Source organism: Delphinapterus leucas, chromosome 19 (genome assembly GCF_059928025.1).
Source record: "Delphinapterus leucas isolate spDelLeu-1000000601 "Yukka" chromosome 19, BTC_Dleu_Yukka2, whole genome shotgun sequence".
In the NCBI taxonomy this organism is placed as follows: domain Eukaryota; kingdom Metazoa; phylum Chordata; class Mammalia; order Artiodactyla; family Monodontidae; genus Delphinapterus; species Delphinapterus leucas.
In genome coordinates, this window is record NC_143147.1 from 47,248,026 (window position 1) to 47,266,749 (window position 18,724).

Consider the following 18,724-nt stretch of genomic DNA (forward strand, 5'->3'; position numbering starts at 1 on the left):
GAGTTACTTAAGGTGAACAGACTAAGAGGACAAGTAGCAGGTTACAGTAGACCAACAGTTCTCAACTGGGAGTGATTTTGCCCCAGAACTAGGAGACATTTGTCAATCTTACATTTGGCAATTGGTTGTCACAACTGGGGGAGGGGAGGTTGCCACTGGCATCTAGTGGGTAGAGACTAGGGATGTTGCTAAACATTATCAGACAATGATTTATCTGGCCGGGAAAGTGCCGAGGGTGAGCGATCCTGTGGAAGAAGACCATGATCGTTGAATGTTAGGCGGTCTCGGATTGAAATCGTTGGCCTGCTGTGTGACCTTGAGCATGTCACTGAATCTTGGATGAGTCAGCACAGTGATTAGGACACAGGTTCTGGAGTTTGAATCCCAGCTTTACTAACCAGCCGTATGACCTTCACAGGATTCCTCACCTCGCTAAATCTCCCTCATTTTCCTTACCTATAGAATGACTTACTTCATAGGGAGGTTGAAGTTACTCATTGAAAATACTTACCACCATGCCTGACATACAAGTGCTCAAATGTTAGCTCATGTTATTACAACCAACACTAGCCTCCTTGCTTTTCCTCTTCTATAGCACATAGCTTCTGTACCCACGTATTCAATAATGTATGGCATTGTTCAGTATTGTTTCCACTCTTGATTTTTCAGCATTCCCCAAGACTCCTAGGAGGATGCTTAACACCTAAATAACTGCACGACTATCTTTATTTATTTATTTTTGGCTGCATTGGGTCTTCATTGCTGCACACGGGCTTTCTCTAGTTGCGGCAAGTGGGGGTTACTCTGTTGGAGTGCATAGGCTCCCCATTGTGGTGGCTTCTCTTGTTGCGGAGCACAGGCTCTAGATGCGCGGGCTTCAGTAGTTGCAGCATGCGGGCTCAGTAGTTGTTGCTCGCGGGCTCTAGAGCGCAGGCTCAGTAGTTGTGGCGCACGGGCTTAGCGGCTCCGCGGCACGTGGAATCTTCCCGGACCAGGGCTTGCACCGGTGTCCCTTGCATTGGCAGGCGGATTCTTAACCACTACGCCAACAGGGAAGTCCCATAACTGTCTTTAAATTGCATTAAATTGAATCCATTCTTACTGACTCACATTTTTTGGTGTTTTAACCCTACTAGCTGCCCTTCAGCTGGAAGGTGTTAACAATTATTAGGAATTTTATTTTGGTTTCACTAGTTCAGAGTTTTGCAATAAGTTGAAGTATTGGGTTTTCAAAAAATGTGTCCCATATTTGAGACAGACCATGCCTACTAGCACCCCTGAGTTCATTCTGTGGATATATCAGCTTAGCTTTCTCTTACCTGGGTTATCAGTCCCACGTCAGGCCAAGTGGGGGGCACCTGCTGGGCACAGACTGCGAGCACAGGATGATACCGTGAGGAGCTCTCTAAGCAATTCATTTGTTGGTTCACTACCCCGCACCCCCCAAACACCCTTTTCATCCCTAGCAAAGCTAAGATTGTAAATTCTCCAAGAACAAAGACCATGTCCCTTATCTGCTTTATTCAAGAACATTTAGGCACTCTAAGAAAGGAAATGAAACTTACAGGTGGAGCTAAGTGCAGGAAGATGGAGGCCCACCTCTAACTCTAACGTGCTATACAACTTCTTTGGGACAAAGTTTCCCTATCTGTGCCACCTTAATTGTGTGGCCAAAATGAAAATAGATGGCACAGCACAGCAGGTAAAGGTTTAGGCTGGCCCGAGGCGGGGGTGGGGGGGGAGGAAATCTCCAATTCTGCCACTTTCCAGCTCTGTGATGATGGACAAGTTATTTTGCTTCCCTAAGCCTCAGTTCCCTCATTTGCAGAACAGGTATAATAACTGCACTTACAATTCATAGTGTTGCTGAGATAAAAAATGCAAAACACTTGGTAAAGAGCTTGGTGCAAATTAAGCCCCTCAAAAATGTTACGTATTATTACAGTAAATTTGAAGGGAAAAAAGCACTAATTATCATTAGACAAATCCGTGTTCCCTCCTGTGGGAGATGTTATTACAGTCATGGCAGTGCTACTTCTCAGCCCTGAGAAGTTCCTAATCACTAATGGTTCCTGACCCAATCCCATTTCCTTGTCCCACCTTTCTATGAAGGCCCTCCCCAAGGGCAAAGGACAGAGGCGCAGGCATATGAGTTTAGAGAAACATTGTGTTTAATGGTAAAGCTTAGCACACTCTAGCACCGGGCATGGCCTGGAGTCGAAGCAGCAGGGGTGGATAGGTGACCTTCATGGAGCCTCACATGGCAAAGAGGATGAGGAAGGCGACCATCAAACAGAAGAGCCCCATAGCCTCAGACAGGGCAAAGCCCAGAATGGCATAGGAGAAGAGCTGCTGCTTCAGAGACGGGTTCCTGCCGGGGACAGAAACAGGGAAAGGAAGGGGTGAGGGTATGGGTCATGGGTGGTGGTGGAGGACTCAAGTAGGTTAGGTGAATGGATAGTGCTGAAACTGGGAGAGGGCCTAGCTTGCATATATCCTGGGGATTGGACAGGCAAGCAGAGTACCAACATGGTAAGTTTAAGTGAGCCAGATTGGAAACTTATATTTAAATTCTGAGAAAACAGGAGGTAGATGAAATCAACACAAAGCTAGAAGGATCTCTTGCTGAGGCTTCCTCCAAATAAGATGGAATTTACAGTAGAAGACGCTCTAGGCCACCCCACAACTTACCTGGCATAGCCAATGATCAAACTGCCAAACACTGTTCCAATGCCGGCCCCTGAACCAGCCACACCAACTGTGGCAGCCCCAGCACCAATAAACTTGGCCGCTGTGTCAATGTCCCGGGAGACAACACTGGTCTGGAACTCCCGCCTGGCCACCTGGAGTGGGACACTGCTGTAGGAAGGCTAGAAGGAGGGGGAGAGAGAGGGAAGTAGAGCAGGAAAGAGAGGAAGAAGGGAGATAGTGAGGCTCAAGGACAGGTGGCTGACTCCACCCCTCACCCCACCCACCTGAGCTCAGAAATTGTTGGCAAGCTCTTAGCAAGTACAGAACGCTCAGACTGCAGAGCATGCTTGGAATTAGTCTTAGGGTCCGTTTCCAGACAGGACTAGGGAAATTTCGTGGGGTTCATGATAAACCCAATTTCACTTTTACAAGTTTCTCACCTACAATGCTCACCTTGAGGTACTTAGAACTATTAAAGCACCACAGACTCTCCTCCCACTTTGGCCTAAAGGCAACTGAACAAACTTAAAGGAACTTAGTCTGGGGAAATTCTTAAGAAGGCCCAATCTCCTTTACCTGTTCAGATGGGATCTCTGGCCTACTCAGGAAGGAGGCAGACACAGGCCTGCTCAGACCCCTGGTACAAGAGCGGATCTATAAAATCAGAAAGACATATTTCTCCAAATCAGGCAAGAAATCAAAACAAAACAAAAAATCCCCCTGACTGCTGAGCTTCAGTCAAAAATGACTACAAATATTATAAATAAAACAAGTCCAAGGTATTTCAAGGTCAATTAATGTGTTACTGTTGCTACCAGATATGCCCACACCAGAGACAGCTGTCCTGAGACCCTGGTGTAGTCAGCAGTGGCAACCCTTCCATTTAAAACTGGGTAACAAAGTTCACTTCTATGAGCACAGCCCTTAATCAATATCCCAGAATGGAAAAAAACAAAACCAAAAACCCACACTAACATCAAACCAAGTACAGGAAGGGTTTGTACCCAGACCACCAAAGGAATCAGAAGGGGAAAATCTTATTTTGCTAAAACTGTAGTCACTGTTATACACCCTGAATGGAGTGAGCCAGTAAGCCTGGTGAGGCTCCTGAAACAGTCACCTAAGCAGAGACTCCTGTAACAAGGCTTTCTTGAACTATTTCAAGAAATATAACGTAGCAGTTGTGAAACTTGGTCGAACATTAGAATCACCTGGGGAGTTATAAAAAAAAATACAGATGCATGGATTCCACTCTCATAGGGTGCAGCCTGGGCATCAGGAGTTTTAAAAGCTCCCCAGATGATTCCAATGTACAGCCAATGTTGAAAATCACTGTTTCAATGGGCTAACTATGGCCAAGTCAGACTGGGGGTAAAGGTCAGATCCAGACTCTGACCACATTGCAAAGCCAAGATAGCTTGGTTTACAGGCTTAAATAATCAGGGGTTAACTGCATCCATCCTACTGCTTCGCTAAAGGGGCAACATCATCAGAATGCCAAGCTCCTCTCAGTTCATTCATTAAACACTGATGGTTCCCACACCTGGCGCTACAGAGCACCCGGGAGCCGCAGCTTACCAGAGCAGGAGGAATGAGTAGGGCCCTGGTGGTCTGCATTTTTTCGGTCTGCAGAGGAAAAAAAAAAAAAATCTACTGACAGCCTGGTTGTTTGCTTACAGTCGCGACCTTCGGTCGTCCCCTTCACCCCGCCCGTCCTCCCTGGACCACGGTCTTCCTCGAACCATGCCCCAGCTGAGGAGACCATTAGAGGTCAGAGGGACAGCGCAAATTCCCTCTCCACCACTTTCAGCGCGACAGGTCTGCAAAAGAAGGTCACGGAGATCGGAAGTAAAGGAAGGAGGCCCGAGCCCCAGCCGGGAAATGATACCCAAAGAGGATGATCTGCCGGGAAGACTGGGGAGGCAGAAACTAGGCAGGTGCCGTTCAGGGTCCTGCCCATTTCACACAGCAGTCCACGGCCCGCCTCAGCCGGGACAGTAAATTGCTCATTACCGTTGGTAACTAACATTAATTGTTAAGGTTACAGACGGCCATTGCCTTTCCCGGCCCTAGGGGCAAATGCCCCATCACACAACCCAGCCACATCCCTGCCGATAGCTGGCTTTCGGCCCCAGGTCACCTGCACTCCCACTGCCCCGCTGCCCCTGCTCGGAACACAGCGCTCGCCCGGCTCAAGGTGACTGACTCACCTCCGGGCTTTAGCTCTAGGACTCAGCGTTCAGCTCCCCGGCCCACGTGTCCGGGGGTCCCCCCACTCTCATTGGCCGCAATCCCCCCGCGCCCTCATTGGTTAACATCCTCGAGTCCTCCTTTCTTATTGGTCTTCCGCAGCTTCTTCCTCTCTCTCCACAGGAGCTTCGTGGCAGTTCCCGCCTCCGTGCGGGTAAAGGCGGGGTTTTCCTCCGAGATCTGGCTTCCGATTGGCCGATCCCTGAAGGGCTCGATCACAGAGTCGGCTTGACTCAGAGGTTCTATAACCTCCCGCACAAAATGGCGGCCAAGGTGGAAAGCAGCAGAAAAAGGCGTGGGAGAGATGACCGGTCGCCTTACACAGACAGACACATGACCTTGGACCTTAGCCTTCATTCGAGCGCTCGGGCCCTGAGGCGCGTTGCATGTTGGGATTTGTAGTCGGGTCAGAGGCCCTAAGGGCGGCTGAGATCCCGCGAGACGTTTCTCCCCAGGCTGGGAGAGCCAATGCCTTTGCAGCAACTCCCGCCCTAGTGTTTTGTGGGAGTCTTGCTTCCGCCAAGAGGCGTAAAGGCTACCTGCCTCCATGTAAGTTCTCTAGTGGGTGAGCGCAACTTTGTGGGCGTCTGCCGGTGTTGAGCAGTCGTGAGCTAGCAACCAGTAGTTTGTTTGCTTGTTTTTTTAAAGTATTTTTGTATTGTTAAAAACAACATTCCAAGGACAAAACGCGTAACACCCTGTTAAACAAGCAAAGGATGGGAAACAGGCAGAAGAAATATAAATTGAAGGGAAGAATCTTAAACTATAAAAAGAAATAGAAGTTTAAACGCAACTTTTCTCACTAAATCAAAAAGCAGAGTTCTTTTTACTAATGTGAGCCAGGCACTTCTGTACTGCTGGTGAGAAGTATGAATTAGAACTTTTCTTGAAAGTGATTTGGTAATGTTTGTTGAAAGGTTTTGAATGGTCCATCCTCTTTGACTCAGAAATTCTCGAGGAATTGAGAGCCTTTAAACTCTCTATCCTCTTTGACCCAGGAATATCACACATAGAAATCGGTCTTGAAGAAAAAAATCAGAAATGCAAAGATTCCCTTCAAAGGATGTACATTGCAGAATTTGTTGAAATTGGAAACAAGTAAATGGTAAACGTTAAATAAATTGTGATATTTTCACTTGATGAAATAAGCAGACACTGTAAATTTCCTTCCTTCCTCCCCTTTTTTTTTTTTCAGCTTAAGTAATAAAAATTTATTAAGAATTCCTGGGATGGTGGTTGTGGCTTCCCAACCTCAAGAGAGGAACAACCAACACTAGGAAATTACTGAGAAATCACACAGTCCCAACACCCCTGGCCAACATAGGGAGGAAAGTCATTCCCCTGAAAATGGGTCAGTTCTCATTATTCCAAGAAGTGTTGGGAGGACAGATGCTGAGGGGACCATCACATGTTGCTGGGGGCAGGGTGGGCGTGTGCTGGACCCCGAACTGGCTCCTGAAAAACCAGGGGAGAAACAGATCCACTTCTTCTCTGGGGGCCGAGTTCTGGGTCACCAGGCTCATTTCTTACCCTTGATGAGGTTGTCACTTCCCTGGGTGTAGGGAAGTGACCTACACTTCATGTTGTAGGTTCAGCACAAGGCTGTCAGCAGTGAGATAGATACAATTCTGTGATGTGGCGATTGTCTTGGAGATGTTCTGTGCTGCCCAGATCTTGTGCAGTTTTGATGTAGCCTGGGTTCTTGCTCAGTGCTTCTCCGAGGTGAGCACGGTGGGTTCAACAAGACCAAGTCTCAATCCCTGACCCCACCCTTACTACCCCCCTCTCCCCAGCCATCCTCTGGGCTCTCAGATCCAAGGTTGCATTAAGGTGGCTCGTGCTTAGCCCTACTTTGGTCCCTACCTGTGAACCCTCCCTGTGGGCAGCTGCCAGGAACAGGAGGCAGCATCAGAAATTGAGGCAAGGCCTGTAAAACCATGTTTCTGGTTTTATGTTTTATACTGAGACAATTTTCATGATGTAAGACAAATTTTGAAGATTTAAATGCAGAGCTGTATAGCATTGTGAAAAAAATGGAAAAAAGATTAAAAAAAAACAATAGTTAATTCAGTATGGTATAATAAAGTTGATTTATATTTTTATGATTATGTATTAGTTTTTTTTTTTTTTTTTGGTTTTGTTGGGTCTTCGTTGCTGGGCAGGCAGGCTTTCTCTAGTTGCAGTGAGTGGGGGCTACTCTTTGTTGCAGTGCACAGGCTTCTCATTGTGGTGGCTTCTCGTTGCAGAGCACGGGCTCTAGGTGTGTGAGTGTCAGTAGTTGCAGCACGTGGGCTCAGTAGTTGTGGCTCGCGGGCTCTAGAGCACAGGCTCAGTAGTTGTGGCACGCAGGCTTAGTTGCTCAGTGGCATGTGGGGTCTTCCAAACCAGGGACCAAACCTGTGTCCCCTGCATTGGCAGGCGGATTCCTTTTTTTTTTTTTTTTTAATCTGACTTCAGCCAGATGTACCTTTATTTATTAAAATAATATTTTTTAAATTAATTACTTTATTTTTGATTGCATTGGGTCTTTATTGCTGCACGCAGGCTTTCTCTAGTTGTGGTGAGCAGGGGCTACTCTTTATTGTGGTGCACAGGCTTCTTATTGTGGTGGCTTGGCTTGTTGCGGAGCATGGGCTCTAGGCGTGAGGGATTCAGTAGTTGTGGCTCACAGGCTCTAGAGCGCAGGCTCAGTAGTTGTGGTGCATGGGCTTAGTTGCTCTGTGGCATGTAGGATCTTCCCGGACCAGGGCTCGAACCCGTGTCCCCTGCATTGGCAGGCGGTTTCTTAACCACTGCGCCGCCAGGAAAGTCCCTGTATAAGATTTATAATAGCAATATATTAACAATTATGCTAATCTGGAAAGTCTGAACTTTGGACTCTTAGAAAAAATATTTTAAGATTGAGATTTAAGGTATTCTGCAAGAATGGTACAATGGAAAGAATGTGGAGTTTTGAAATCACACAGACTTGAGTTCCTATCATGGCTCTGTCATATAACTAGGTATGTCTGTCTCCGAGCAGATTACCACATCTCTTTTGGCTTTAGTGCAATAAGCTACCATTTACCATACGGCAAGCATTGGATTAGGTGGATTCACCTGTTATATGATTTAAGCTTGACAACAGCCTTTTTTTTTTTGCGGTACGCGGGCCTGTCACTGTTGTGGCCTCTCCCGTTGCGGAGCACGGGCTCCGGACGCTCAGGCTTAGCGGCCATGGCTCACGGACCCAGCCGCTCCGCGGCATGTGGGATTTTCCCGGACAGGGGCACGAACCCGTGTCCCCTGCATCGGCAGGCGGACTCTAAACCACTGCGCCACCAGGGAAGCCCAACAACAGCCTTTTAAGTGGATATTATTATCCCTATTTTACAGATTACCCCCATGTTACAGAGCATCTTTTTTCCAGTTTGGAATATTTGGTAAGAAGTCAGTATATGGACCCAGGTCGGTCTGGGTCCAAAGTGCTTAACCATCAGCTCTTGAGTCTCCCTAAAACTGGGGAACCTGTAAAACAGGGTTAATACTACTTACCTTATAGAAATATGAGGTAAAATAAATGCCAGGCCTAGGTTGGTGTTTGCTGAATAGTCCCTGTCTGTTACTACTCTAGGACAAGTTATATTTTCGTGTGGAAATCCCTAACTTTGTCTACATGTTTTAATTTTTTTTTCACATCCAGATTTGTCACATAGCTCTACTCATAGCTTAACTTCAACATTGTCAAGTTTATCCTGTGACCTGCTGGAAATCAGGTATTTCAGTGCCATGTTTAGGACATGAATTTTGGAGTTAAATAAGCAGGATTCAAATCCTGGCAATGCCACTTACTGCTGTGTGATTTGGGGCAAGGCTCTTAACCTCTCTAGTGCTCTGTCATCATCTATAAAAAGGAGATACCCCTTTTTCAACAGAATTGTTATGAGTAAATGAGATAGTACATGTAGAGGTGCTCCTTTAATTATTGAAGTAAAAAGTACTGGTAAACCAGGAGAGGCTGTAGGAAGTGGAAGGAGGTTAGGAAACCTCAAACCCAGACCTGACATCTTGGGGGTTGTACTAGCTGGCTTGGAGGAGGCCCAAAAACTTCTGTGGGAACTCTGAGAGGATTCCTGAGTAGGCAAAAAAGCTTTTTTCTTATGGTTACAAAATGATTTATTAGAGATATATTTTCTTATTGAGTTATAGTTGACTTATAATGTTGTGTTAGTTTCAGGTGTACAGCACAGTGATTTGGTTATATATATATATATATATATTTGTTCTTTTTCAGATTCTTTTCTCCTATAGATTATTACAAAATACTGGGTATAGTTCCCTGTGCTATACAGTAGGTCCTTGTTGGTTATCTGTTTTGGTGTGTATATGTTAATCCCAAACTCCTAGTTTATCCCTCCTCCCTACTTTACCCTTTGGTAACCATAAGTTTGTTTTCTATCTGTGGGTCTCTTTATGCTTTGTAAATAAGTTCATTTGAATGGCAAAAAAGCTTTTGATGAAGGTGGCAAAGGGCAAACTTGTGGATAATAATACCAGCAGGTCCCTCTTTCCAAAGGCATTTCTGACTCCTCAAATCTACCTCTTCCACCCAGAGTCTTATCTCAGATCGTCTTGCTTTTCCTCTTGCTTTTCACTCTTCCTTTAGGAATTCAGTTCAACAAACATTTTTGATCACTTGACAGCTCCAAGCAGTGTACTTGGTGCTGGGGGAACACAGATGAATAGAACCAGTTTCCACACTAAGGAAACTCAGTTAACAAGAAAATAAATAGGCAAATAAATACTAAGAACTAGTATCTTAAGGAGCACTACAAGAAAACTTCCTGCAAAGTATAGAGAAGGGAGGTGGAGAGAACCAAGGAAGAACTTTTTGGAAAAAAAAATTCTGGGCTGAGATTTGAGGATAAACATATGTTAGCTAGATATATCAAGGGAGAGAGTGAGAATGGATGAAGATATTTCAGGCAGAGTGAATGAGATGTAGAAACCCAGGAGAGTTGGTGTGGCCAATTTTAGACCAATCAGTCATGGCCATGGGACAGCAGAAATATGACTGCTATACTCCATTTCTGGCAATATGGCCAGACTAAGTATTCTGAAAATCCTCCTGCCACAACACCTAAAAATGCTACATAAATATAGCACACATATTTTAAAATGCATAGCCTTGTTTTTGACAGCTAAAATAAAATATATTCTATATTATATCCAAATTACCAATTTCTCACAGTCTGAAAATAATATCTCCTCTGCCAAATGACCCAGGTGGTGATGATATATTCTGTAACAACAATAGTAACAAATATAAAGGGAGGGGTTTTTTTGGGTGGGGGGAGCTTTTGGCATAGATGATTCATGGTGATAAATCCTAGCTTTTAAATACATAGCTGAGCTCACAAGAAAGTAACGAGAGTCCCTAAGGACCCAAAAGAAAGAGAGAACATAAAATTAGAGCAGTAAACATGTGATATTAAACTGAAGCTGCCATGACTGGGAATATAGTGGGATAGGGAAAGGGGTATCAGTCGCAGCAATTAAGTGGCTTGGCTTTTAATCGCCCATGGGGACAGAAGGATTTGGGGTCTGTATAAAATAAGGAGTTAAAATTGAAATTTGCGGATAAACCTAAGATCCTCAAAAGGCTACACCCTTTGAAGGGTGGACTTCAAATGTGCACTACCATCCACAGGGAGGTAACAAGGAAGCTTGTGTGCCTATTCCTGGCTCTCAGTGGGAAAAGAAAAACAAACAAACAAACAAAAACTTTCCTGAGAATTTATAGTGACAGGACTATATGTTGGGATTTGGATTCAAATCTATACCCTGTGGGTCCAGGAATGTCCAGGCTAAGGAACTGATATTGAAAGCTGTTCTAGACAGGGGATGTCCCTGGGATGAAACAATGTCAAACTTCCTCTGGACCCATGCAGGATTCTCACAATAACTGAAACATAATCTCCATAAAGAAACAATCCACAATGAGCGAGGATCAGCAAACATAACAAACAGCAAGAATTTCAGATAACACAATATTCAGATTGCAGCTCAACTATAAAAGAGGCAGTAAAGTGTCGTGATTAAGAATGTGGACTTTAAACCCAGACTGCCAGGCATTCTAGTCAAGGCATTCTAATTACTATCCAGGTGATCTTGGGCAAGTTGACTAAGTTCTCTGTGCCTCCACTTCCTTATACAGGGTTGTTATGAGGATTAAATGAATTAATATTTATAAAGTACCTAGAACAGTGCTTGGCACATAGTGTCACAGGTGCATTTGTTATTATTTAAAACTGAGTATGTTTACAATGATTAGGGACATAAGAAAAAATCAAGATGGTATAAAAAAGAACTTGCAGATTTGAAAAAGAAATAAATGGGGGGCGAGAGGGATAAATTAGGAGTTTGGGATTGACATATACACGCTACAATATATATAAAACAGGTAACCAACAAAGACCTACTACTGTATAGCATAGGGAACTATACTCAATATTTTATAATAACCTATAAGGGAAAAGAATATATATATATATATGACTGAATCACTATGCTGTACACCTGAAACTAACACAATACTGTAAATCAACTATACTTCAGTAAAAAGCAAAAATAAGTAAATAAATAATAAATAATAAAAAAGCAATGAATTAAACAGAAAATGAAAAATATAGTACTTGAAGTTAAGAAAAAACTTAATGGATAGGTTAAACAAAAGATTAATGAGAGCTGAAGGAAAAGTCAGCAAACTGGAAACAGGTCTGAGAAAATTATTCCTGTTGAAGCACAAAGAAATAAAAGATCAAAAATATGAAAAGGAGGTTAAGGGCCATGGAGGGCAAAATGAGAGCTAACATCCACCTAATTAGAATATTAGAAGGGGAGAACAGAGAGAATGGGAAATAATAAATATTGAAATATAATGGTTGAGACGTTTACAGACTGATAAAAAACATGAGTCCTATAGTTTAGAAATCTCAACCAATCCCAAGTAGTATAGCTATAAAAAAAGAAAAATCCCATTTCCCATTTTAGTCAAACTACAGACCACTCTACAAAGAGAAGATATTAAAAGTTACCACAAAGAAAAACAGTTTGTCTACAATAGAAAGTTTCACTGAGAAGGTAATATTTGAAAAAGTCTTGAAAGAGGGGCAATAAGGTATGAGGATATCTGGGGGAAACATATTCCAGGCAGAAAGAACAGCAAGTGCTGTGGCAGAAGAATGATTAACACATTCTAGGAGTAGGAATAGACCAGTTTGAATAGAGAGGAGGGAGCAAGAAGGAGTATCACTGGAGATGTAATGAGAGAGATACTGGTGGTGGGAGAGGAGGGCTTGTAAATGTTAGCTTTATAAGAATTTTGACTTTTACTCTGAATGAAATGGTGACTCATTAGAGGGTTTTGAGTAGAGGAGTGACATAGTCTGACTTCTGTTTTAAAAGGGTAATTCTGAGAAAATAGTACTGACCAGGATAGGCAGGGACCCCAGTTGGAGGTTATTGTAATAATCTAGATGAGAGATGATGTGGCTTGGACCAGTGGAAGTGGTAAGAAATGATAGGATTCTGGTTTTATTTTAAAAGTAGAGACAACAATTGCTATTAATGGATGATGAGAATGAGAGCAATTAAGAATGACTCCAAGGTTTCTACCTTGAAGAGCTGGAATAATGGAGTTGGCATTAACTGAGATAAGGTTTGACTATGTTTAGAGCAGGATATTTTTGGGAAAGTGGGATTAGGATTTCAATTTTACCATATTAAGTTTGAGGTGACTGTTACACATTCAAGTGAGGACAAAAAGTAGGCATTTGAATATATGAGTCTGGGGTCCAGGAGAAGTCTGGGCTTGAAATATGTATTTGGAAGTCATCAGTAAGTAGTTAGCAATTATCACACCTAGACACGTCAGAGCCAAACTGTAAAAAGACAAAGACAAAGAGAGAAACTTCAAAGCAGCAAGAGAAAAATGACTGATCATGGACAGAGGAATCCTCAATAAGATTAACAGCTGATTTCTTACCATAAAGTATGGAGGCCAGAAGGTAGTGGGATGACATATTCAAAGTGCTGAGAGATCCAGTGGTTAGGATTCTGTGCTTTCACTGCCAAGGTGTAGATTCAGTCCCTGGTCAGGGAACTAAGACCTCACAAGCTGCGTGGCATGGCCAAAACAAACAAAGAAACAAACCCTGTTAGCCAGGAATTCTATATATAGCAAAAATATCCTTCAAAAACCATAGAAGGGGGGCTTCCCTGGTGACGCAGTGGTTGAGAGTCCGCCTGCCGATGCAGGGGACACGGGTTCGTGCCCTGGTCTGGGAAGATCCCACATGCTGCAGAGTGGCTGGGCCCGTGAGCCATGGCCGCTGAGCCTGCACGTTCGGAGACTGTGCTCTGCAATGAAAGAGGCCACAACAGTGAGAGGCCCGCGTACCACACACACACACACACAAACCATAGAAAAAATTAAGACATTCCCAGATAAAGACTGAGAAAATTCACTACTAGCAGAATTGCCTACAAGAAATACTAAAGGGAGTCCTTCAGGTTGAAATGATAGGAAACTAGACAGTAATTCAAATCCACATGAAGAAATAAAGAGCATTAGCAAAAGTAAATACACAAGTAAATGTAAACGTATTTTTTAAATTAATTAATTATATTTTATTTATTTACGGCTGCGTTGGGTCTTTGTTGCTGCGCGTGGGCTTTCTCTAGCTGCGGCGAGCGGGGGCTACTCTTTGTTGTGGTGTGCGGGCTTCTCATTGCGGTGGCTTCTCTTGTTGCAGAGCACGGGCTCTAGGCACGTGGGCTTCAGTGTTGTGGCACGTGGGCTCAGTAGTTGTGGCTTGCAGGCTCAGTAGTTGTGGCACGTGGGCTCAGTAGTTGTGGCTTGCGGGCTCTAGAGCGCAGGCTCAGTAGTTGTGGTGCATGGGCTTAGTTGCTCCATGGCATGTGGGATCTTCCCGGACTAGGGCTCCAACCCATGTCCTCTGCATTAGCAGGCAGATTCTTAACCACTGCACCACCAGGGAACTCCCATAAATGTATTTTTGTTTGTAACTCTTTTCCTCTTTTACCTGATTTAAAAGACAATTACATAAAGCAATAATTATAAAGTTGTGTTAATGGGGTTTATAATATCTAAAGGGAAATTTGTATGATAATAATAGTACAAAGGAGGGGGAGGGAATTAGGCTATACTGGAGTAAAGTTTTTGTATATTATTGAAATTAGGTCAGTATTAATCTGAACTACATTATTTTAAGCTAAGATGTTAATTGTAATCTCCAGGACAACCATTAAGAAAATAACCTTAAAAAATACTGTAAAAGAGACAACAAGAGAATTCAGATGACATACTAGAAATATCTATATGATGCAAAAGAAGAAATTCACAAATATGTGGAAATTAGAAAATAAACTCCTAAAAAACCAGTGGGTCAAAGAAGAAACCACAATGGAAATTAGAAACTACTTTGAGATGAATGAAAATGAAAACACAATGTACCAAACTTTATAGGATGCAGCTAAAGCTGTGCTTAGAGGTAAATTTATAGCTGTAAGCACCTATATTAAAAAATAAGGAAGGTCTCAAATCAATAACCCAATCTTCCACCTTAAGAAACTAGAAAAAGAAGGGAAAACTAAATCCAGAGCAAGCAGAAGAAAGGAAATAATAAAGATAGTATGGAAATAAAGGAAATAGAGAATAGATAAAAATATCAACAAAACTAAAGATTGATTCTTTGGAAAGATTAACAAACCTTCAGGTAGGCTAACCAAGAAAAACAGAAGATAAATTGCTAAAATCAGGGGTGAAAAAGGAAATGTCAGTACTGACCTTACAGAAATAAAATGGATTATAAGGGAATACTGTGAACAATTATATGCCAACACATTAGATAACTTAGATGACATGGACAAATTCTTAGACACAAACTATTATAACTGACTCAAGAAGAAACAGAAAATCTGAGCAGACTTATAACAAGTAAAGGGACTGAATTAGTAATAAAAGAAAAATCCCAAAAGGAAAGCTGAGGCCCAGATGGCTTCACTAGTGAATTCTACCAAACATTTTTAAAGTTTTTATTTATTTGTTTATTTGTTTGTTTGTTTAGGCTGCATTGGGTCTTCGTTGCTGAGCGCAGGCTTTCTCTAGTTGCGGCAAGTGGGGGCTACTCTTCACTGTGCTCGCAGGCTTCTCATTGCGGTGGCTTCTCTTGTTGCGGAGCATGGGATCTAGGCACGTGGGCTTCAGTAGTTGTGGCACGCAGACTCCGTAGTTGTGGCTCGCAGGCTCTAGAGTGCAGGCTCAGTAGTTGTGGCACATGGGCTTCGTTGCTCCGCGGCATGTGGGATCTTCCTGGAGCAGGGATTGAACCCGTGTCCCCTGCATTGGCAGGCGGATTCTTAACCATGGCGCCACCAGGGAAGTCCCTCTACCAAACATTTAATGAAAAACTAACATCAGTCCTTAACAAACTCTTACAAAAGATAGAAGAGAAGGGAACACTTCTCAGCTCACTCTATGAGACCTGTATTATCCCGATACCCAAACCAGATATTAACATCACAAGAAAAGAAAACTACAGACCAATATCTTTTATGAACATGATTCAAGGGCCCTCAACAAAATACTATCAAACCAAATGCAGCAACATATAAAAAGGATTATATGTCATGACTGAATGGGAATGTAAGGTTGGTTTAACATACAAAACCATTTAATGCAACACAGCATATTAATAGAATAAAGAACTACATGACCATCTCAATAGATGCAGAAAAAGCATTTGACAAAATCCAACATCCTTTCATGATGAAAATATTTAGTAATCTAGGAATAGAAGGGAACTTCCTCAACTTGACAAAGGGTATCTATTAAAAACCCACAACTAGGACTTCCCTGGTGGTGCAGTGGTTAAGAATCCGCCTGCCAATGCAGGGGACACGGGTTTGATCCCTGCTCTGGAAAGATCCCACATGTCATGGAGCAACTAAGCCTGTGCACCACAACTACTGAGCCTGCGCTCTAGAGCCTGCAAGCCACAACTACTGAGCCTGCGCACCTAGAGCCTATGCTCCGTGACAAGAGAAGCCACTGCAGTGAGAAGCCCACGCACCGTAACGAAGAGTAGCCCCCACTTGCCGCAACCAGAGAAAGCCTGTGCACAGCAATGAAGACCCAATGCAGCCAAATAAATAAATAAAATTTAATAAAATTTTTTTAAAAAAGAAAGATCTTGGCCTATTTATTTAAAAAAAAACCCCACAGCTAACATACTTAATAGTGAAAGACTGGATGCTTTCCCCTAAGATCAGGAACAAGACAAAGATTTCTGCTTTACTGCTTCTATTCAACATTCTATTGGAAGGTCTAGCCAATGTACAGAAATTAGAAATGAAAAAGAAAGAAAAGATATCCATATTAGAAAAGAAGTAAAACTATATTTGCAGATGACATAATCTTGTATATAGAAATTCCTAAGACATTCCCCCAAATCTATTAGAACTAATAAGTTCAATAGTGTGGCAGAGCCCAAGATCAATACATGAAAATCAATTGTATTTCCATACACTAGCAGTGAACAACCAGAAATTAAATTAAGAAAACAATTTTAATCACCTGAAACTAACACACATTGTAAATCAACTATATTCTAATAAAAATTTTTAAAAGAAAAAAATTTTATTTACAATAGCACCAAAAAGAATAAAATGATCAGGAATAAATTTAGCAAAATAAGTATAAGACTTGTACACTAAAAAGTACAAATATTATTGAAAGAAATTAAAGAAGACATCCCAGGTTCCTGGGCTGGAAGACTTACATTTTTAAAATGACAATACTCCTCAAGTTGATCTACAGATTCAATGCAATCTCTATCAAAATCTCAGCTGGCTTTTTTTTTGCAGAAATTGAAGAGCTGATGCTAAAATTTATGTGAAAATTCAAGGTTCCCAGAACAGCATAAACAATCTTGAAAAAGAAGAACAAAATTTGAGGACTCATATCTCCCAATTTCAAAACTTTTACAGTAAAAAAAAAAGAGAAAAGCCCAACCGCAGCAACTCAGCCAAAAAACAAAAAACAAAACTGCAATGAACTACAACTTTACACTCACTGTGATGGCTATACTCAAGAAGATAAATAATAAGGAGTGTTGGTGAAGATGTGGAGAAAACAGGGCCCTCATGCACTGCCGGTAGAAACATAACATGGTGCAGCCACTTTGGAAAATAGTTTGGCAATTTCTGAAAACACAGAATTGTCATATGACCTAGCAATTCCAGTTTAGGTATACACCCAGAAATGAAAGAGAAATCAAAATGTATGTCCATAGAAAAACTTGTACACAAATGTTCATAGCAACTTTATAGCTCCAAACTGGAAACAACCCACATTTCCATCAACTGATGAATGGATAAATGAAATGTGGCATATTCATACAATGGAATATTATTTGGTCATAAAAAGGAATGAAATACTGATAAATTTTACAACATGGATGAACCTTGAAAACATTGTTCTGGGACTTCCCCGTTGGAGTGGTTAAGAATCTGCCTTCCAATGCAGGGGACATAGGTTCAATCCCTGGTTGGGGAACTAGGATCCCACATGCCATGGGGCAGCTGAGCCCACGCACCACAACTAGAGAGAACCGCACGCACCGCAACTAGAGAAGACTGTGCGCGGCAATGAGGATCCCGCGTGCCGCAGCAAAGATCCCGCATGCTGCAACTAAGACCCAACACAGCCAAATAAATAAATATTAAAAAACAAAACAAAACGTTATGCTTAGTGACAGAAGCCAGGCACAAAAAGCCACATATTATGTGACTCCGTTTATATGGAATTTGTCCAGAGACAGAATCTGTAGTGGTTGCCAGGTGCTGGAGGGAAGAAGGTGTGACTGCTAAAGGGTATGAGGTTTCTTTCAGAGTGATGAAAATGTTCTAAACTTTTTGTGGTGCTGATTGCACAACTCCGTGAATAGACTAAAACCTTTGAACTGTACACTTCAAATGGGTGAATTGCATAGTAATTGAATTATGAAAAATTTTAAAGAGATTTAAAAATATATATTTTAGGTTGCACAACAATGTGAATGTACTTAATGTTACTGATTTGTACATTTTAAAATGATTAAAATGGTAAACTTTGTTATGTACATTTTATTTATTTCTTTTTTTTGCGGTACGCGGGCCTCTCACTGTTGTGGCCTCTCCCGTTGCGGAGCACAGGCTCCGGAAGCGCAGGCTCAGCGGCCATGGCTCACGGGCCCAGCTGCTCCGCGGCATGTGGGATCTTCCCTGACCGGGGCACGAACCCACGTCCCCTACGTCGCAGGCAGACTCTCAACCACTGCGCCGCCAGGGAAGCCCTAGTTATGTACATTTTACCACAATTTTTAAAATATGTGTAAAAATTAAACAAAAATTGTGTATCAGAACACACACACACTACAATATGGAGGAAAATACATCCAAGTGATATGTAAATACTATTAAAATTTTTTTTAAATTGAAATATAGTTGATTTATAATGTTCTGTTAGTTTCAGGTGATGTAAATACGTTTGTTTTCTTTTTTTTTTTTTGGCTGCGAGGCACGTGGGATCTTAGTTCCCCTGCAGTGGAAGCGCTGAGTCTTAACCACTGGACCGCCAGGGAAGTCCCCAAGGTGACGTAAATACATTTTAATGGCATTTCACAACTCCTAAATAGAGAACCTAATAATCTGAAAAATACATTTGTTAACAATGGTTGCC

General features: G+C 42.3%; 1 protein-coding gene and 1 non-coding gene across 3 annotated transcripts; both read right to left on the bottom strand.

Annotated features, from left to right (window-relative positions):
• Nucleotides 1-2,153: 2,153 nt before the first annotated feature.
• Nucleotides 2,154-4,999, bottom strand: ATP5MC1 (ATP synthase membrane subunit c locus 1). 2 transcript variants are annotated; one of them, XM_022557907.3, is made up of 5 exons: nt 4,902-4,999; nt 4,270-4,317; nt 3,268-3,345; nt 2,692-2,870; nt 2,154-2,371 (listed from the first exon to the last, which is right to left on the bottom strand). In XM_022557907.3, the coding sequence occupies exons 2-5, from the start codon at nt 4,306-4,308 to the stop codon at nt 2,257-2,259; spliced, it is 411 nt and encodes a 136-aa protein (XP_022413615.1). In that variant the 5' UTR covers nt 4,309-4,317; nt 4,902-4,999; the 3' UTR covers nt 2,154-2,256. The 2 variants fall into 2 exon arrangements, with proteins under 2 accessions (XP_022413615.1, XP_022413614.1); XM_022557906.3 differs by having other exon boundaries at nt 4,832-4,916.
• Nucleotides 5,000-6,747: 1,748 nt separating this feature from the next.
• On the bottom strand, nt 6,748-7,030 carry LOC115803086 (small nucleolar RNA U89). Its single transcript, XR_004023710.2, has one exon. It is a non-coding gene; the product is annotated as a small nucleolar RNA U89 (small nucleolar RNA).
• Between the last annotated feature and the right edge of the window lie 11,694 nt (nt 7,031-18,724).